Genomic DNA, 19,175 nt, shown 5'->3' on the forward strand with positions numbered 1-19,175 from the left:
GTAGCGCACCTTTGACTTAAAGCAGTAACACTCCCAACAGAGGCTGCTGTTCCCTTAGGCTTCCAGGGACTTCTCAATGTCATAGCTTGGGTTTCTGCACAGAGAGCAAGTCATGTCTCTGTGTCTACCCAGATCCAGACAAGACTAGCCCAAACTAGCCCCAGGCCTATTGTTATTCTGATGCTACAATGATGTAGCCTCCAGCTAGGTAAGCAAGGAAGGCCTTCCCAAAACATGCACACACACAAACAAACAAGGAGGGCCAACTCTTTAGTCATGTAAAAAGATATAAAAAAGACTTATCTAGGCCCATTAACATAACAAAGAGACTGGTTTGTCCAGTTCAGTACCAGTAGTTCCTTCCATTAGAGAATCCCATGATATAAAACCATAGGCTTGTAGAGGGCCGAAAGATGGCAACCAAAACAACCCCCGCCAATCCTACAACAGTATCCATATTTGCTAGGCTCCAAGCGATACTGAACACATAATGGAAATATTAAAATACTCAGAATTACTAGCTAATGAATGAATCAGAGAACATACACATATAGGAAGTTGCCTTATACTGCTGAGATGCCAAGGATTGAAGTCAATTGATTCTTGTGTTACAAGATTCATCCTAAGATTTCCTAGTCTAATTATTCTTATGTAGTTCTAGTTACAGGTAGGTAGCCGTGTTGGTCTGAGTTGAAGCAAAATAGAAAAAAATTCCTTCAGTAGCACCTTAAAGACCAACTAAGTTTTTATTTTGGTATGAGCTTTCGTGTGCATGTGTGTATCTGAAGAAGTGTGCATGCACACGAAAGCTCATACCAAAATAAAAACTTAGTTGGTCTTTAAGGTGCTACTGAAGGAATTTTTTTCTATTCTTATGTACCTTGAGACTCTGGTTTAAAGGTAAAGGGACCCCTGACCATTAGGTCCAGTCGTGACCGACTATGGGGTTTGCGGCGCTCATCTCGCGTTATTGGCCGAGGGAGCTGCTGGCGTACAGCTTCCAGGTCATGTGGCCAGCATGACAAAGCCACTTCTGCCGAACCAGAGCAGCACACAGAAACGTTTACCTTCCCGCTGTAGCGGTACCTACAGTATTTATTTACTTGCACTTTGACGTGCTTTCGAACTGCTAGGTTGGCAGGAGCTGGGACCGAGCAACGGGAGCTCACCCCGTTGCGGGGATTCGAACCACCGACCTTCTGATCGGCAAGCCCTTGGCTCTGTGGTTTAACCCACAGCGCCACCCGCGTCCTGAGACTGGTTTAGGCAATGATTAATACAGTAATTGGAAGAAGAAGAAGAATCCACACACAAGATGGTAGTATGGTTTGGAAAGCCAAGGTTTCCAGAACTACAAAAAATCGCTAGAAAAGAATGTTAATGAGAAGGAACTCCGAAAACAGCTGAATGAGTACTGTTCAGTGGTCATGGACCATTGAATAGGGAGAGGTAAAATAGAATGGAATGTACTGGAAATGGCATGGTTAGTTGGAACAAATCCTGAACAGAAGTACTCCTGACTGCAATATTTTGCTGTAGGTCCCACAGGTATATACTGTACTAATAGCAAATTCAAATGGTGGGTTGTGATGGCAGTAAGATGATGACAATAAGAGTCTGCTGAAAAACAAGAGGGAAGTATCAGCATGCTAGAGGCAACCCCAAAGCTAGCAGAAGTAGAAGCAATCATTAAGCAGGTATGGGGGCATATAGCCCATAACAGTCCAGTGTGAACTGAGCATGCTCAGCGTCTACTGGGGGGGGGCGTATATGGACAAAGTACCCTAAAACTATCCAATGAAGATGCAACAGATCAGGCATGTCCAAAGTCCATTTTGGGGGGCCTAATCCGGCCTCCTGGGTGGTTTAATCTGGCCCCTGTGGCAGTCTATTTCTTGGGGTCAAATCCTACTCAACAACTTCAATCCTAAAAAAAAGCTTGGTGGAAAATCCCTCAAAAAATCTCAGCAACTCTGGTTGGCCCTCACACATGTTCACTTCATCAAATCTGGCCCTCATTGTAAAAAGTTTTGGCACCCCTGCAACAGATGCTCAGAAGCCACAGACTGACCAGCATCTGTGTGGGAGGAGGAAAATAGAATGGAGTATTATGGAGAGGACATGACTAGCTAAAACCTGGACATGAGCACTCTAAATTGTAGTCTCCTTGGTTGCCGTTGCCCCCTAAATCTCAATAAATGTGCAGGTACTCCTTTAGCATCTGCTCTCTTAGATTTCGATGGAAAGCCAAAAGAAAATGGGCAAACCAAATCAATGGAATACAGTATGCGGAAATGGCTAAATTAACGGAGAAACTTCAAAATCAAGACAGTAACAAATTAAAATATTAATGGGAAGTTTTTATTGCATATACTGTACATATATCAAAGCAATGTATACAAGTTCGCACGTTGGCAGGATTTTAACAAACATTTGCAATATGATGATAAAAGATAGAATTGGATACAATAAGATGAATAATATTACACAGACATGAATGAATGATGAAACAATGGAACCATGAGAAAGGGCAGAGGGAAGTCAAGGGATTTGAGAAATCCCACATTTGAATGTTTTGCTGAATGTGTAAACAGTATTGTAAGGTTTTTAATTTATTTTTATTTTTTAATGTTTCCTTTATTTGATGTGATATGTGTTATATTGAAAATTAATTATAAAAATTATAAAAAAATATTTCAATGGAAAGCATCCCGATGCAATATGTTTTCATTTTACCAGAGTAGTAGTAGTACAGCATCTTAAAAAGCAGAGACATCACCTTGCCTACAAAGGTCCGTATAGTTAAAGCTATGGTTTTCCCAGTAGTGATGTATGGAAGTGAGAGCTGGACCATAAAGAAGGCTGATCGCTGAATAATTGATGCTTTTGAATTATGGTGCTGGAGGAGACTCTTGAGAGTCCCATGGACTGCAAGAAGATCAAACCTATCCATTCTTAAGGAAATCAGCCCTGAGTGCTCCCTGGAAGGACAGATCGTGAAGCTGAGGCTCCAATACTTTGGCCACCTCATGAGAAGAGAAGACTCCCTGGAAAAGACCCTGATGTTGGGAAAGATGGAGGGCACAAGGAGAAGGGGACGACAGAGGACGAGATGGTTGGACAGTGTTCTCGAAGCTACGAACATGAGTTTGACCAAACTGAGGGAGGCAGTGGAAGACAGGAGTGCCTGGCGTGCTATGGTCCATGGGGTCACGAAGAGTCGGACACGACTAAACGACTAAACAACAACAAAGTAGTACAGTAATACAGAATGATACAGATGTGTATTCTTGCTTTAGTACAGTATCTTACCATGAGTCTGCAGGAGTGTTTCTGAATGCCTAAGAGGCGCGCTCGACAGTGAACTGCCTATTTCGTTTTCTATCGCTATTTTAGGGATACCTATGACGCACGGCTACTGCAAAGTGCGATCCTACACAGGAGTTAAGTTCCGCCGGCCACCGTGGGGATTGTTGTTGTTTAGTCGTTTAGTCGTGTCCGACTCTTCGTGACCCCATGGACCATAGCACACCGTGGGGATTACTTCAGAGTAAACATGCATGGGACTTGCCCTGTGGATCAGGGTCAAAGAAAGAAAACAGCGCACCAGCCAGCGAACAAGGCCACCGATTGGCTAGCTGGTCCCCTTTGTCCAGCTCAGGGTGTCAGGTTTCCTCTCGCCGGCTTGGACTGGTCCTGCATCCGCCAATAATGCTTTTGCAGGGTGTAGCCAGTGTAACCGCCACAAACGGCCCCCAACGTGGTCTCGGAGAGTTCGTTGCACGGAACGGGAGATCTGCAGCTCGCGCGGCTTTCCTTTTCCTGCAAGGCGAAATCCTACAATCGCAATACAACACAATACAATAATTCCAGCTGCAAAGCTTCATAGCGCGTCGCGCGCTCAGCCACAGCAGGAGCAGCCGGCGCCAAGAGGCTTGATCTCCCAGGAGTGCCAAAGTTTAGGCGATGGGATCCGCGTTAAGCAGCGACAGTCGGGAGGTGGCGAACCCTCTCCAGATAGCAGAAGAGGAGAAGCAGCCGCAAGTCCCATCTTTTGACTGCTCCATCTGTTTGGAGGTGCTCCACCAGCCTGTAAGGACACAGTGCGGCCACGTGTAAGTGAAACTCCGCTCCCGGAATTGGTTCAGGCCGGGCGGGGGGGATAGTGAATCCCCATTCTTTGCAATGCGAGAAGTCAGAAATTATGCTGCGGCTTGGTTAGCTGCAGTTCTTTCCATACTTTTGCAGCCTGGGACCAACCAACTTCCGTTTAATTGTTTTTTCTTTCTTTTTTTAAGAAAGGGTATTTGGCCTCCGTTTGGGATGCGATAATAAAACGACCTTTTTTGGTGGTAATGCTAAAGATGCGAGCACAGAAAGAGTGTGTGCTTTGATCCAAGTTAGCCCACGAACAAAGAACAAGTACGGTAATTTAACTTGACATTTACATGCGACGGATTCAGTTCAGAAACAGAATCCGAGATCTAGGCGATTGGCATTAAAAGATGTACCTTCGTTAAGATGCGTTGTTCTTTCTCTTGATTCCCTTTAATATTTTGGGGAAAACAAGCTTTAAGTAAGATATTTGGGTTGGGGAAGAAGGGATGTGTGATCCGAATTTATTTAGATTTGTGAGTTGGTGTAGTGTAGTGGTTGAGCTAGTACAAACATTTCTGATCTACACTACACTGATCAACACTACACTGCTATCAAGATGTGAATACCTTACAGAGTTGTTGCAAAAATTACAAGAGAATGGATGTGATGTGCTTGCTTGGACACTTGAAAGCACTATAAAAGTGCCACATACTTTTTGGAGATTTCTTTTGAGTTTCAGGGCCTATTTTAACTTTTCCCAAATGGAATTGCTTGCATTCTATTTTATCAAGGAACAAAAGATCCATTTAATTGCAGTGTCAATTAATATGCATGTGCGTATAAAATACCAGTATGTTTGTTTCTTTTGTTTGTATTTTTTGAGAAGGAAGCATCCAGAGTTCTTAGAAGTACTGTATCCTTTTTGTAAATTTTTAATGGCAAAATTCAACAACTATTTCCCCTGAGAAACTTTGGGTGATAAACATTCTTTAAAAAACCATGATATTCTAAAACAAGGGAGGAACATCCCCAGTTTTGGAAAGTCTTCCACCATATTTTTATTCAGTGATTATGATGATTCTGTGGTGCAAATATTGGTGCAAATCTGTTCACTGTCAATATTCCAAAATATTGGAGTTCTACCAATGTAGGAAAAGAAAAAGAAAAACCAGAGTTGTTCCCCATGTCTACCTGTGGATGGACTAAGATTTATTTTCCTTAACAAATTTAGGTAAAGCATATACAAGGGTGACATAGTTATTAATGTATAGATGCCCCTTTCCATATTAAAGGAAAGGTCTAACCATTGAATCATTAGCAGCCACAAATACATTGTTTAACTTTTTTAACTGTATTAAAATGTTTGAATCGTGCACATACTGTTAAGCATTCAGTGGGAGATATTCAGGCAATAAACAAAACATGTTCAGAATAGCTTTTTTTATATGCCAAAATCACCATTTTTACTCCCTAGTGAAGACTGGATATCGAAAAGAACAAATTTGTAAGGAAAAGCTAGCACTTGGCTTGTGTCTTCTTTACATTCCACCTGGGGGCCTGGTTCAGATGTAAGAGCCATCCCATGGTTTTACTGTTGTGAATGCCTTTCATGCTCACAAGCTACAATTCCTCCCCCTCTCACTGATTCAGTGGTTCCCAACAGGTGGTCCGGGGACCCCCAGGGGTCCCCGAGCTATGCCAGAGGGGTCCGCAAGATGCTATTAGAATAAAAAAATATATTAAATTTATTTCGTATGATAACAGATTTTTTTGTTTTGCATGAGCAGAGTCTAGTGCAAAACTAGAATTAGATAGAGGCAGTAGTTCTGCTGTATGCCGTTAGGTGGCGCTTTACAAACACTACTGTTTTGCAAAGAGGCAGCGTGCGCATTCTAAACGCTCACCTCCCCAAGATGCTTTGCGCGCGTCGGCTTCATTTGTGCGCTACTGCGCAGGTACCCTGTCTTCTCCATTCCTCTCCCTCCCCCCTGGTGCGCGCTGCCTCTTTGCAAAACAGTAGTATTTGTAAACAAAGTGTTGTTTTTCGTGGAAGCTACAGTTCGCGTAGTTAAAAATGGACCGTTGGTTAAAAAGTGGTTCGTTAAAACGATAAAGGCCTACAGATGAAGAGGAAGATAATGCATTTGATGTTCAAGCAAGTAAGTCAATTAATGGGGGTCCTTGTCACAATAGCGGCTCGATGAGGGGTCCTCGAGAAAATTTTGTTGGGAACCCCTGCACTGATTCAATCAAGTACAGATTGATTCAATCAAGTACAGATCCTTTGTCAGCCAAATTGTTCAGGCCATCTTGTCTCAACCTGCCTGGTATGAGTCATACAAACTAAGCACACTTGTATTTATTTATTTACTGTTCTTGCATGCCACCATTTATCCTTCTGGAGCCTATTTTCCCTGGTGGAGTAATGCATGGAGTGACAGTGTGAACAACCCATGGGGCTATGGAATTTGGTGTCTGGCAGTCTCCAGTAAAAAGGTTTTAGAAATCTACACTTCAAAGCCATTTTCAGATGTGAGCTTGTAACTCGACTAAGACTTGTATTGTTGCACATTTTTCTAGCACCCACCTACCTACATGTTTAAAATATATAAATCTGCATATTTCAATGTATGTGGTAGCATGCCTGGTACCAATATATAGCGAAACAAGGCAGCTGCTTGGAGCAGAATTATTCAAGGGGACCTGCTGCCGTACCAGAAACAATGAACAAATGTGAGATTTTGTGTTTCTTCTGGAACAGCTACGATAATTCAATCAATCCATCTTTATTGAGGTCAAAGACCAGACAGCAAAGTCTACAACAACAATGCTAATTCACAATGCAATGCTGCAAGGAATTCTGCAGTACATTGTTACTTCCTACAGGGACACTTCATTTCATGCTGCTAAAACCAGCAAAAATCTTGAGTCAGTCCTGTAAAAAAAGTTGAAAGGTCTGATGCCCCAAGCCAAGAAGGTGGATAGTCTACCAGATACAGTTGAATGGTATGCCTCTGTGTGGCTTCTGTGTTATGTGCAAATTCAGAAACATATACAGTAAACAGCTGGCATTTGCACTTGATATTTGTAAATATCATTTGCAAGTTCAGAATGATGGATGTAACCCAAGAAGTAGGTTTTTTAAATTGTATAACTCTCTCTAACGTTGCTTAACTTATTAACTAGGGTTCATTGTTTAAAACCTTGCACGTGTTTGGAAGCCACAACGAAACTTTCCTTTTGGATTAATCTAAGATAAAACTTCTTTTCAGCTATGGCTGAAGAGAAGGATTTGAGTTTGCTCCACTAATCCTTACTTAGTGCAACAAAAAGCCCATGACAGCATTTCCTTTATAGTACATGTAGAAATCTTGCAGGTAAAAACATTAGCAGGAATCTCTTATCTGTCTGAAGTCTCACATGAGCAATTTTAAGCCCATGCTTGTAGAAATGAAGAACATTTCCTATTGGCAAAAGAATGGTGGAATACTAAAGCTTAGTATTTAAATGCACAAATATGGTTGGTAGTTAAGGAGTTAGCCCCATGGAACTCTGTAGGACCCACTTCTGAATAAATATACCACATTGGCCTGAATATAAGCCGCACTTTCCTCCCAAATTATGATAGTGAAAAGTTAAAGTGTGGCTTAAATTTGCGCCTTATGCCGCCGGCAAAGCAGCTCGGCTCCCCACCCCCAAGCAGCCTGGGAGTGCAGGCCATGGCACACAGCCCACCTGCCTCTCCCACCGCCCCCCCGAGCTGTCGGGGGGAAGGGGGGATGCCACCAGCAAAGCGGCACAGCTCCCCCCCCCCAGGGAGCAGCCCGGGAATGTGGGCCTCAGTTGCAGACCATGGGACTTGCCCTGAAGCCAACACGAGCATTTTAAGCACAACATTTTTTCATGTTTTGAAGGAACAGATATCCGTGTTTGTTCAATGTGAATGTAGCCCTAAAGTTATGGCCTGACCATAAGTTGCAAAGCAGTGATGGGTGACCCTCATCTCCTCAAACAGGGTTGGATCAGAAATAAGCCATGCTATTCCCCATTCCGTCTGCAAAAGTAAAAAAATAACTTGGGTACAACCCATCTGAATTTGGACTGGAGGCCAGCAGCAGCAGCCCTAATCCCCAAGCCTCACACCCTTATCTCCCCATAACCCTCCTTGCCTGCCCCCTGCTCCTCCAAATACCCCCTTCCTTCCTTCCTTCCCACCCACCCACCCACCTACCCTCCAAACCCCTTTTTCCTGCCCCCCATGCCTGGCTGCTGCTGCCTACACTCTTAATTTGAGTGGAAACAGGAGCAGGGAAGAGAAAGAGGTCTCTTCCCACTTCCCTCTGGCGCCACATCAAAGAAGCTATTGAAACGCCCCTTGGAAGAAACTACATTTCCCGGGATCGACTTAGGGACGTATTTATTCATTTATTGTCTCCCCCCCCTTGAATTTTAAAGGTGCGGCTTTATATTCAAGTGTGGTTTATATTCAGGCCAATACGGTACATAGGATTCGGTTTCTAAGGTTTTTCAAGAGTGATGCTAAAAACACCTTTTCAGTTTGAAAGACATTACTCACCAACTGTTTTATGGGTTAGAAAGTGGAATAGAATGAAGCTGTTTTAAAATGAAATACATGTTTTACATTCAGATTAAAGACAAGAGAAATACAAAAAAAAAAAAGTTTTAAGCTGCAGTCCAACTGCACTTACTTGGGAGTAACTCCACTGAATAATTAGGACTGACTTCTGAACAGGCCTGGTCAGGGTTGCACTGAAACTAACCTTTGAAACTTTCATCATAGATCCAACATGTTATTCTGCTGTATAACTTAACAACACAACTTTTCCATAATGTAGACAGTAGGGTGAAAAAACAAGACTGTTATTCAGCTAAAAGCATGGGCGTAGCTAGGATTTATGTTGGGGGGGGGCAGGCTTTATGTTGGGAGGGAGCACAACCTCAGTCAGTTAAGTATTTTGTATTGATTTGCTTGATGGGGGTAGCTGCCCCTCCCTGCCTTTCCTTGGCTGTGCCCATGGCTAAATGACTAAAATAATGCAGCCCCTTTACCTGTTCTTCCTACCTTTGTTGTACATGAAGGATGAATTAAGTCACATTGTTGCAAACTTTTTACGGAAGTAAATTGAACTAACTTCTGATCATACCGGTAGGAAAACAGCCTTATGCGGAGTCAGACCATTGGGCCTTCCAGCCCTGTATTGCTGATACGGAGTGGCAGCAGCTCTCAGTTTCTGGCAGAAATATTTTCCAACCTTGGGTCTTTAGCATGCATAGCATGTGCTCTCCTAGGAGGAACAGCCTTTCCCCTTAAGGCAACTGGTTAAGAATAGGTCTCATTGGCGCCAATATTAGCGAAAATGCAGAAGAACAGTTTTGCACAGACTGGTTTTGCTGGCTGCAGCAATACTTGTGTTGAGTTTTGATGAAACCGGGTTGCCACAAACAAAACATATGTCATGGAGGAGCAAAAGCTACAGTGGCAGGAGAGAGGGACAGAGATAGGGCACAGAAAGGGACAGGTGATGTGCCAAAATAGATGGATGGGTCAGAGCAGTGACGCCCTGGTGCCCAATATGCCTGGAAGACAAGGAAGGCCAACAGCAGGTGGAGCCAGAGCCAATACAGTGGTACCTCTGGTTATGAACTTAATTCATTCCGGAGGTCCATTCTTAACCTGAAATCATTCTTAACCTGAGGTACCACTTTAGCTAATTGGACCTCCTGCTGTCGCTGCACCGCTGGCACGTGATTTCTGTTCTCATCCTGAGGTAAAGTTCTTAACCCAAGGTACTACTTCTGGGTTAGCGGAGTCTGTAACCTGAAGTGTTTTCAACCCAAGGTACCACTGTACAGTCATACCTCGGTTTACGACCGCAATTTGTTCTGGGGAGTCGGTTGCTCCCTCAGTACGTTGTAAACGGAGCAGCTCTTCTGTACATGTGCGAAGCGCCGATAGAGCCCTTCTGTGCATGCGTGCGCTGCACAGATCGCTTCTGCGCATGCATGCGCTGCGCAGATCACTTCTGCGTATCCGCGCGCCGTGGAACCCGGATGTAAACACTTCCAGGTTCGCAGTGGTCGCAAACCGATCGGTCGCAAACCGCGGTGGTCGTAAACCGAGGTATGACTGTAATAGGCAGAACTAATTCTAGTTTTGTCCCCATCCTCCTTCTGAATTCTACAAGAGCAGCACTGAGGCAGAGGACAAAGCTGACAGGCAATGCTACCAGCCTGGATTAGTTTTCTGTTAAAAAAAAAGGGGGCACATCAGGCACTGTTCAGGCTCCTTTTTAATTAGCACCTGCTGCTATTGCTGCTGGGAGTAACAGAACGAATGCTGCTCCACAGCTAGCCCACCTTTTATCTTCTCCACCTGCCAAATATGCATGCACATTTTATTTATTAGGTATATTTCAGGGAAGCTTATGTGATACTAAAGCAACCAACTTCTTTAAAAAAGAGCATTCCCAGAACCATGTATTGATTGAACACTGCTAAGAGCCCCTTGGGACGCGGGTGGCGCTGTGGTCTAAACCACAGAGCCTAGGACTTGCCAGTCAGAAGGTAGAGGTTCGAAAGCATGTCAAAGTGCAAGTAGATAAATAGCTACCGCTGTGGCGGGAAGGTAAACGGTGTTTCCATGCACTGCTCTGGTTTCACCAGAAGTGGCTTAATCAAGCTGGCAGTCTTGCCACTGGTCAAACATATCCATGTCAGCTCTTGTATGCATGGTGTTATAGCCATCGCAATGTGATTATATCCACAAGACTGGATTTCATCCCGTCATTTGTGCAATAATTTCATGAATAAGTAATTGGCTTCAACTTTCTGTCCTCTGCTTTTATTTTCATATACTCTTTATGTCTGACTGAAGCTGGGAATAATCACTGAAGATGTATCTGATGACTACTCTTTCAAACCAAGGATAATGATACCCTGCACATGCTCAATTTATTCCTGTGTCTTTTTTTATTTGTATATATGTGAATCAGGTTAGCACAACAGAATCTTGCACAAATATTTGCAGTGAAACAGCTACAGGCACAGCTCAGCCGATGTTAAGCACTTGTGAGTTCCATTGATTTCAGTAAATGTGTAAAATGCCTTTTATGTACTCTTCTCCATTAAATTCAGCAGGACATGAAAGTGCTTAACCTTTGGCTGGATGGTACCTCTCTTTTTTGTTTGTTTGCTTGAAGTGCTTGATCTCTCCCATAGAGCTTGACTAATACTTGGTAGAGTTTGCAGGCGCTAGTAAGTAGGCGCTTGCATGTTAATGAGTAACTTTAGCTAATGCACAGATATCTCCATAACAGAACACACTATCTTCTGTAGCCTCACTTTATCAGTGGTCCTGTAGATTGGGATTCTCAAGTAAACAAAATGATTAACACAAGAACTGTGGTAGAAACCAATCTTCTATAAGGTCATGTTCACTAGTGATCATAACTGTGTGACTTTTCAAAGTGCTTTCTTTAAAGTGGTGTTTTGTTTGGAAACAGTATTTATTCTTATCTCTTCATTAGATTTTGCCACTCCTGTATTGCAGCAAGTATAAGGAATAACACATGGACATGTCCCTACTGCCGGGCGTTTCTTCCTTCTGAAGGGATTCCAGCAACTGATATTACTAAGATGATGAAAAATAGACACCAAAATTGTACAGAATGTGGAACACAGGTAAATAAGTATTGGCATTCTATAATTTTCTGCCTCGTGCATTTAGGCATTCTGAAATGCATGGGGATTTGAAGTTAGCAACCCTAAGCACATTTACTTGGGAGCAACTCCTATAGAATTCTCAATGTACATTATCCCCAGTTTAACAAATCCTGATCTTACATTTGCATCCTTTACCTTTAGCAAAACTGTGGTGGCCATCACTTTCCCTTTTAACAATTTAACCTGTAAATGTTGAATTTTAACATATTGAATCACTTCATGTAGTTTAGAATGAAGAAATACAAGGCACTTCCATTTGCAAAGGTTGGGCAGCCCAACTACAATCCTAAGCATACGTTGTTGGAATTAAATGAGACCTACCTGTACTTCTGTGTACTAAACAAGCTTTAGGGCTAGTCTGCTAGTGAATAGCATTCTGTACAGCAAAAGACTGACACAATGTTTCTTAAAATGAATCTAGGTACTCCTCAGTGAAATGCGAGCTCATCTGAGAACTTGTGACCAATATATAGAGAAATATGGGCCCCTACAGGAAGTTGCATACCCAGACACAAGGTAAAGTGTATCTTAATAATGGGGGGAGAAATCTACTCTCAGCTTGGTTTATATATTCATTCACAATCTTAGCCTTCCCTTACCCTAGTGACTTAGGGTGAATGATGATACAGTTTAAAATCAAATTATAACTCACCATTTAAAATAAACCAAACATAGATCATTTAGCAGATACCAACCCAACTCTTAACTACTGATGCCAGGTCAACAAAAAGGCTTTGTGGAACTTCTGTAAGATTCTCATACAGTGGTACCTCTGGTTGTGAGTGGGATCCGTTCCGGAGGCCCGTTTGCAACATGAAGCGCCACATCTGCGCAGGTGTGTGACTTAATTTGGCATTTCTGTGCATGCGCAAAGCGCAATTTAGCGCTTTTGCGCAGGCGTGTGCGCTGAATCCGGAAGTAACCTGTCCTGGGACTTCCGAGTTCGGTGTGTCCGTATTCCAAAAAGACCCATCCTGAAGCAGATGTAACATGAGGTATGACTGTACTTTGAACTCTAGGCAAAGGCAAGGGAATTCTGCAGCTGCAGAAAATTGGTAATGCTCTACATGTATTCACACTTTTAAGGTCAAACAAGCACCTTGAATTCTGCTTCGAATTATTATAGCGATTCAGTGCATGGGCAGGACTACTATTGTAATGTAATTCTGGTGACCAATTCCAATGTTCAACAACCTTTGAAGAAACTGTTGGCATCCTTGATTGTGCTTTGTGGGGCAGGGGCGGGGTAAATTTTGGAGAAAAAATTAAACCATTTCTGTTGTATGTGTTAGAAGGGGAAGGCACCATGCAAAGCATAGTGTTCTCTGTTCACAATACTTAACCATATCTTTATGCCTACGCTCTTTACTTGCATCATGTCCCCATCCCAACTCCAGTAGAGAGATACTTGATGCAGAATCCTATTTAGCAGAAGCAAAGTGGCTCATCATCCAGTTCAGTTGCCAGCTCTAGAATATGTTGGATTTTAATAGGTAACTACTATACCATCGTAAAATGTAAAAATGCAGCTAATATATAAATATTACCATATGCGATTTCAGATATCCGTGCCCTTTCTGCCAGTATTCATTGGATGAAGAAGATTTTCTGGACCATTTTCTCACTTTCCACAGATCTGACAGGAGAGCAGTGGTAAGCACCTTATTTTTTTAGGTTCAAACCACATTGTTGTTTAAATCAATAGACTGACTGTTTGAAATATTAGGTAGTGGTATAAACTAGAATATGCATATTTATGGTCAACTAATAGATTATAAATAGAAAGATGGATAGATGGATGGGTAGATAGATAGATAGATAGTTGCTTCAAGGCATTCTATGCAAAGTGACAAATAAATATGATGATAAATGAAAATATATGACTTTGCTGCTATTACATTCAAATGATGTTTCCAGTATTCCATGTCACCAAGTTTTATGGGATCAGTTTCAGTTGACACAATCTTCATTGATTAAAGCTAGCCAGGGAGGTTTGACTACGTGACTGTGTTGGTTCAGACAGTAGTGAATGTCTCATTACAAGGAGGCGTGGTGCCTCTGGCTTTCAAAGAAGCTCTGATACAATCTCTCCTAAAGAAGACAACTTTGGATAATTATTGACCAGTTGCTAATACTCTCTTGGGTAAGGTGATCAAGAGAGTAGTGTCAGTGCAACTATAGGCATTATTGGAAGATATCAGTTTTCTTGACCCATTTCAGTCCGGCCTCAGGACTGGTTTCAAGAATACCAGTAAATCAGCCTTAGTTGCCCTGATGGATTAACGGGGAGAGGGACAGAGAGGGTGTGACCCTGCTGCTGTTACTCAACTTTTTAGCATCAGTCAGTTCCATGAAATTCTCCTGGGCCAGCTCTTGTCAGATGGTATAAAAAGAGCATACAAGAAAAAAAAGCACTCCACACCTAGGAGTGTGTACGTTGTTTAGGCAAAACAAACAAACAAACAAACAATAAAAAACCCAAAAGCGAACCAACAACATCTAAGCATGAGAGACTGATATACAAGGCATTTTATTAGTTGTATACAAAACCGATCAAGGAATTATCTGAATTTACTGATAACAAACATCAGTTAATATATTTGTAATCACTCAGATATGGAGATTTTGCTTTCTTTAGCAATAATCATTTCTTTTGCTACTGTGAAAACACTTTCTTTTTTAGTGCATTTATTCCCCCCCCCCCTTGAACTATTTACAGTACTGTCCAATTTGTCGCTTATCACCTGGTGGTGGTTCAAGTTATTGCAGCAGGAATTTCTTAAGGCACCTTCAGCTCAGACATACGTTCTATTATGAAGACTATATAGTGAGTAAATTGCCTGGTTGTTTTTCCTAACCCCCTGCTAAGAGTCATTTGTTTACAACTTCCACCTCTCCCATATCTCCCTGATAAGTCATATGAGGACATATGTCGATTGCAAGAATGTCATGACTGGGGAATTAGAAAGGTTACAAAGACTTAAGAGACTTCAGTGGAGAAATAATCAAATAGCTCAAAGGTACTACACTCATGCAGAGAAGCCTAACTTCCTAAATACCAGTCCAAGAATTAGTGAAGGAGTTGTTCCAATCTCTCTTTCTGATCTAATCCTTCCCCACCCACTCCAGTTTGAGTATGCATTTGAAATAACTGCAACAGGTTTCCTAGAAAATTGGGGGACAAAGTTTGGGTGTGCGGGAGCAAGTGAGGGGCAGTGGTCTTAAGAGTTTAGGGCAAACATTAGAACCAGAGATCTAGAGCTATAGTTTCTCGCTTTCAGGTAAGCTCCAGTAAGTAGTATATGATAGGAGGAATTCAGTATACAGTATAAATAAATTGCATTAAATACAATGAAACATAAAATGGAGCATAGTACAAAAATTAGGCAACCATGCTAACTTAGACAAATCCTTCTCTTTTTCTTGTTTGCCTATTTCTGCAAGAAAGGAAATCATCTTGTGTAATAAGAATATTACAGTTTTATTCATAGAGTATAATTGCATGGGATAATAATTCACTTAGCCCAACCCTGATTTTCTCGTAATTCACTAGAGAACCTCTTGTCTTAGATCATTGGTGGTATCACATAAACACTTGAAACAAACATCTCAGACTGTCTTGCTGTTATGTTAGCAGAATTTGTCCTGATGGTGCAAATTTCTCAAAGGGTAGAAAGCTGGAAGTGGGCTGATACAGTCACCCACCCTTATGCCTGGTGTCTTGTCACTCTTGAAAAACTAACACTTAAGGGCAGTAGAAGTAAAACATCTGACTAACATTCTGCAGCTCTTTGCAAATATTTATTGGTAATCAGAAATTGTATCCAAATATGGTTTCACTTTCCTTGGAAATCTTAGAGCACGAAAATCTAAATTTGGGTGGTAGATAAGGAAGGCTCAAGAGATGATGCTACCGTAAATATCGATAAGATTGGTGCTTATGGTGTTGGTCTAAATAACTGCTAAATAATGGTTCAACTACGGTTGCAGCCTAATAGGACTACTTTTATTGCTAAGAAGGATTTTGTTATGTTTTTGCTTTACTTACATATCTGACTATCTTCTCTTCTTATTTCAGGATATAAGTATAGTGGAAGAAGCTCTCGTTGAAAGAGTTCTAGATCGGTCGTTAATAGAGTATATGCATGTGCCTAATCCAAATACGGCGTAATCCTATCAAAGTTTGGAAGAAATACCAAATGGATTCGTTACACTGTGAATTAAAATGTTGCTTGTAAAGTATTATTGTCAACTTCTTTAGGATTATACTTCAGCCTCCCTAATAACAAATTATACGTATTTAGCATTGTCAAAATTCATTATTTTCTTATACTGTATAGGCATGACAATCTTGAATGGTTATGACCTTCTGAGAAGGTAATCTTGTTGAGTTGTGATCTACTGAGCTGAGCACACCCAAGGATTCTTCTTGCAGTGAGCACTGATTAGAAGCAGTTAGGGCCATCTTTCTGGATGGGCTGCTACTGCTCCTGAGCATCTTTTCTCTTATCAGGATGTCACTGCATCAAGGATTCTCAGGTGTACACAGCCATGTGAGAGCTGCACCTGATTTCTACCTGCATTCACTTACTCCGTTTGTGGGAAACATTTATGCTAAAAACTTGAGCAGGGATAGGAAACCTTTGACCCTCCAGATGTTGCTGAACACTCTCATCATTCCTAGCCATTGGCCATGTTTGTTGAGGCCGATAGGAGTTGTAGTTCAGTAATATCTGGAGGGCCAATGGTTCGCCACACATGTTTTAGGTGGTATCTAATAAAGGCTGAAAACATAATAAGGCCTAAATGAGGATCAACTAGCACATGAATTTGGTGTGGTATCAATGCAATATAAAGATGAGCAAAATAATTAATGCAGCATAAAACACACCTCAAGGTCTGTTTCTACAACATCCACTGGTGTTTTAGGCTGCAATGTAACAATACTTACCTGGGAATAAGTCCCATTGGACTCAGCAGGACTTGTTTCTGAGTAGTCAAACATTTATTTATTTTTTGCTATTAGCGAGTTATGATACAAAGCAGCATTTTACAGATAACCTCCACTTGATTTATATAACCTAATCCACTACCAAATTTAAAAAACATTAAAGGCTGAGAAAATTTATCTTCCAAATTAGCCATCAGAAAGATTTATTTTCAATGTACCTTCATATTTGTCATCAAAATTAGAAATGGATTTTGCCTTGCCTAATTATATTGTTTAAAGAGCTACATTCTGGTGAGAAATATAACACTGTCACTCTTTTGAATATTAAAAATTATTTATACCGCCTGTTTCTTTTGCTGCAAAACTTACTAAGCCTCTTGTCTGAAGTTTTTTTGTTTTTTTTTAATATGACCAAAGCTCAGAGCATCTTGTGACTACACTTTCAAAGGGCAGGCCAGAGTTTTCATGATCATTTAGATGTTGCAATGCCAATGAGGGAGAGCAAACAACTGTTTACTTTCTGAACTGTCATAATACAGATCAGAGTGCAAAAAGTGAAGCCACAGTTAATGTTTGACAAATAGTACTACCGGTAGATCATTTTACAGTTCTGATGACTTCAGTAGAATTCTTAATAACAGCATATTTTACACTGATAGAGCAGCTTGAAGGTGCAAATTTTCAGTGAGGGAAAGTAGTAAAGCCAAAACCAGCAGCTCCTAATAAGAGATTGGTTGTGCCTTCCTATTTTGTTCCATGCTGTATTCAATTGTTGTAGCAGACTAATATGACATACATATATATTGGTTAAGTAATACCTAAGTGTTTTTCATTGATGCAGTTAACTGTAAATATATTTTGTAAGAATTAAAGTGCACATTTGTACATAAATACTTGAAATGGTGTAAATACTTTATGAGAAATCTATTCTTATAGATATATTAAATGCTCTGATGGATTCGCTCACTCATGAAGGCATCAAAATGGTTAGGATCTTTCCCAGAACTAGGAAGACTGGACATTTGGTATATGTTGCACACTACCCTAATCTCCAAGCACTGTGAGATTCTGGGGTTGCAGGTGGTTCCCCAAGGTTTGGATTCCTTTGAATGATTATTGATTGCTTACAGCCCTGAGCCTACAGCACCCCAGAAGGTCTTGCTTCTCCCATAGCCACAGCCTTGAACTCAAGCAGAAATCAAGCATGGTTCTCCTCCTCAGGCTCCTGCCAGAAACCTGCCTCCACCTTCAAGTTCTCTCACTCACAACTCTGCCTCTGTCCTCCTCACCAACAGCTGGAGAGGGGCCCACTCATTTTCCTTCTGGCACAAAGCCACTTAACTTTGTTACCCGAAGGGTGGCATTAACTCACCAAGAAGCTGGCCTGGAACATTTTCCCAACCGGCTGGGGGGAGGGGCTTGCCCTGCTCCAGTCGGCTGGTGCCATGGTTAGCCAATCAGCGGCGTGACAAGGTTTGGGGTATAAAAATATTCGGCAGCAGGACGTGGAACTCTTCTTGCTTCGCACTGCCAAACACCTGCCTGCCCGCCCATTAATTAGGTTGTGTATGGGCCTTGCTTTGGACTTAGTTTGGTCATCTGTTTTGGAACGGGGGCCAGGTAGGAATTTTTCCCATTGTGGCAGATTGGCTGTGGCCACTTGGTTTTTGCCTACTCCTTAGCAATTGTCACAACTTTGTAAGGTTTGGCGGTTAGGCATTGGTTTAAGGGAATGTGGGGAGGGGAGGTCAGGCCATCACCTGTCCCTCCAATTAAAGGGTATTCTGTTAAAGGAATCCGGGGGACCCGGGGACTCCAGAGGTGAGCACCCGTCAATTCGCATTGATGGAGATCCCCCTGCTGGTTCTTTACCCTTCCAGACTTCCTGCAAGGCGGACAGGAGCCAGATATAGTTTGATACCAATGCCTAAGCCAATACCAGTCACACTTGTGTATTTTCAATAAAGTTGTGGCCAAAATTTGCCCATTGAGCTTTAAATTTAATTCTGTGTCCACTTTGTCTTTATTTGCAATTGGGGAAGTGTTTTAGGGCTCAGTGCACAATTGAATTCTTGCTGGATCTAGGAATTAGAAGGGACTCTGGCATACAAGCTGAACCACCCCGCCAAATTATGACAACTATTGTCTAAGGTGCTCCTTAAATGTCACCTAACCATGCCACTTTTCATTACTTAACCATACAGATGGGCTGGAATTGCATGGGTGCTAACCTCAGACTCCGTATTCTGGGGGAATGCTGATTCTATGGGAAAATGTTTATTAACTGGCGTAGGAAGCCAGTTAATAAATATCAGGTGCACACTGCATGTGCTCACAGAAAAGCAGTTCCCTTGCAGTTAGGGTAACATTTTTTAAAGAGACT

At 41.8% G+C, this 19,175-nt stretch overlaps 1 protein-coding gene across 2 annotated transcripts; it reads left to right on the top strand.

Moving 5' to 3' along the window:
- Positions 1 to 3,687: 3,687 nt before the first annotated feature.
- On the top strand, positions 3,688 to 17,683 carry RNF125 (ring finger protein 125). 2 transcript variants are annotated; one of them, XM_035125155.3, is made up of 6 exons: positions 3,688 to 4,115; positions 11,646 to 11,799; positions 12,263 to 12,357; positions 13,404 to 13,494; positions 14,561 to 14,668; positions 15,920 to 17,683. In XM_035125155.3, the coding sequence occupies exons 1-6, from the start codon at positions 3,967 to 3,969 to the stop codon at positions 16,010 to 16,012; spliced, it is 690 nt and encodes a 229-aa protein (XP_034981046.1). In that variant the 5' UTR covers positions 3,688 to 3,966; the 3' UTR covers positions 16,013 to 17,683. The 2 variants fall into 2 exon arrangements, with proteins under 2 accessions (XP_034981046.1, XP_088531570.1); XM_088675444.1 differs by lacking the exon at positions 14,561 to 14,668 and having other exon boundaries at positions 3,708 to 4,115.
- Positions 17,684 to 19,175: the final 1,492 nt, after the last annotated feature.

The sequence above is a fragment of the Zootoca vivipara genome, chromosome 8 (genome assembly GCF_965207765.1).
Source record: "Zootoca vivipara chromosome 8, rZooViv2.hap1.1, whole genome shotgun sequence".
Classification (NCBI taxonomy): domain Eukaryota; kingdom Metazoa; phylum Chordata; class Lepidosauria; order Squamata; family Lacertidae; genus Zootoca; species Zootoca vivipara.

Excerpts from the sequence above, each read along its gene's own strand:
- RNF125 (XM_035125155.3), top strand. The coding sequence starts at position 3,967 with ATGGGATCCGCGTTAAGCAGCGACAGTCGGGAGGTGGCGAACCCTCTC. Across the intron at positions 12,358-13,403 it reads GTTGCATACCCAGACACAAG|ATATCCGTGCCCTTTCTGCC; the intron begins GTAAAGTGTATC and ends ATGCGATTTCAG. Across the intron at positions 14,669-15,919 it reads TCTATTATGAAGACTATATA|GATATAAGTATAGTGGAAGA; the intron begins GTGAGTAAATTG and ends TTCTTATTTCAG.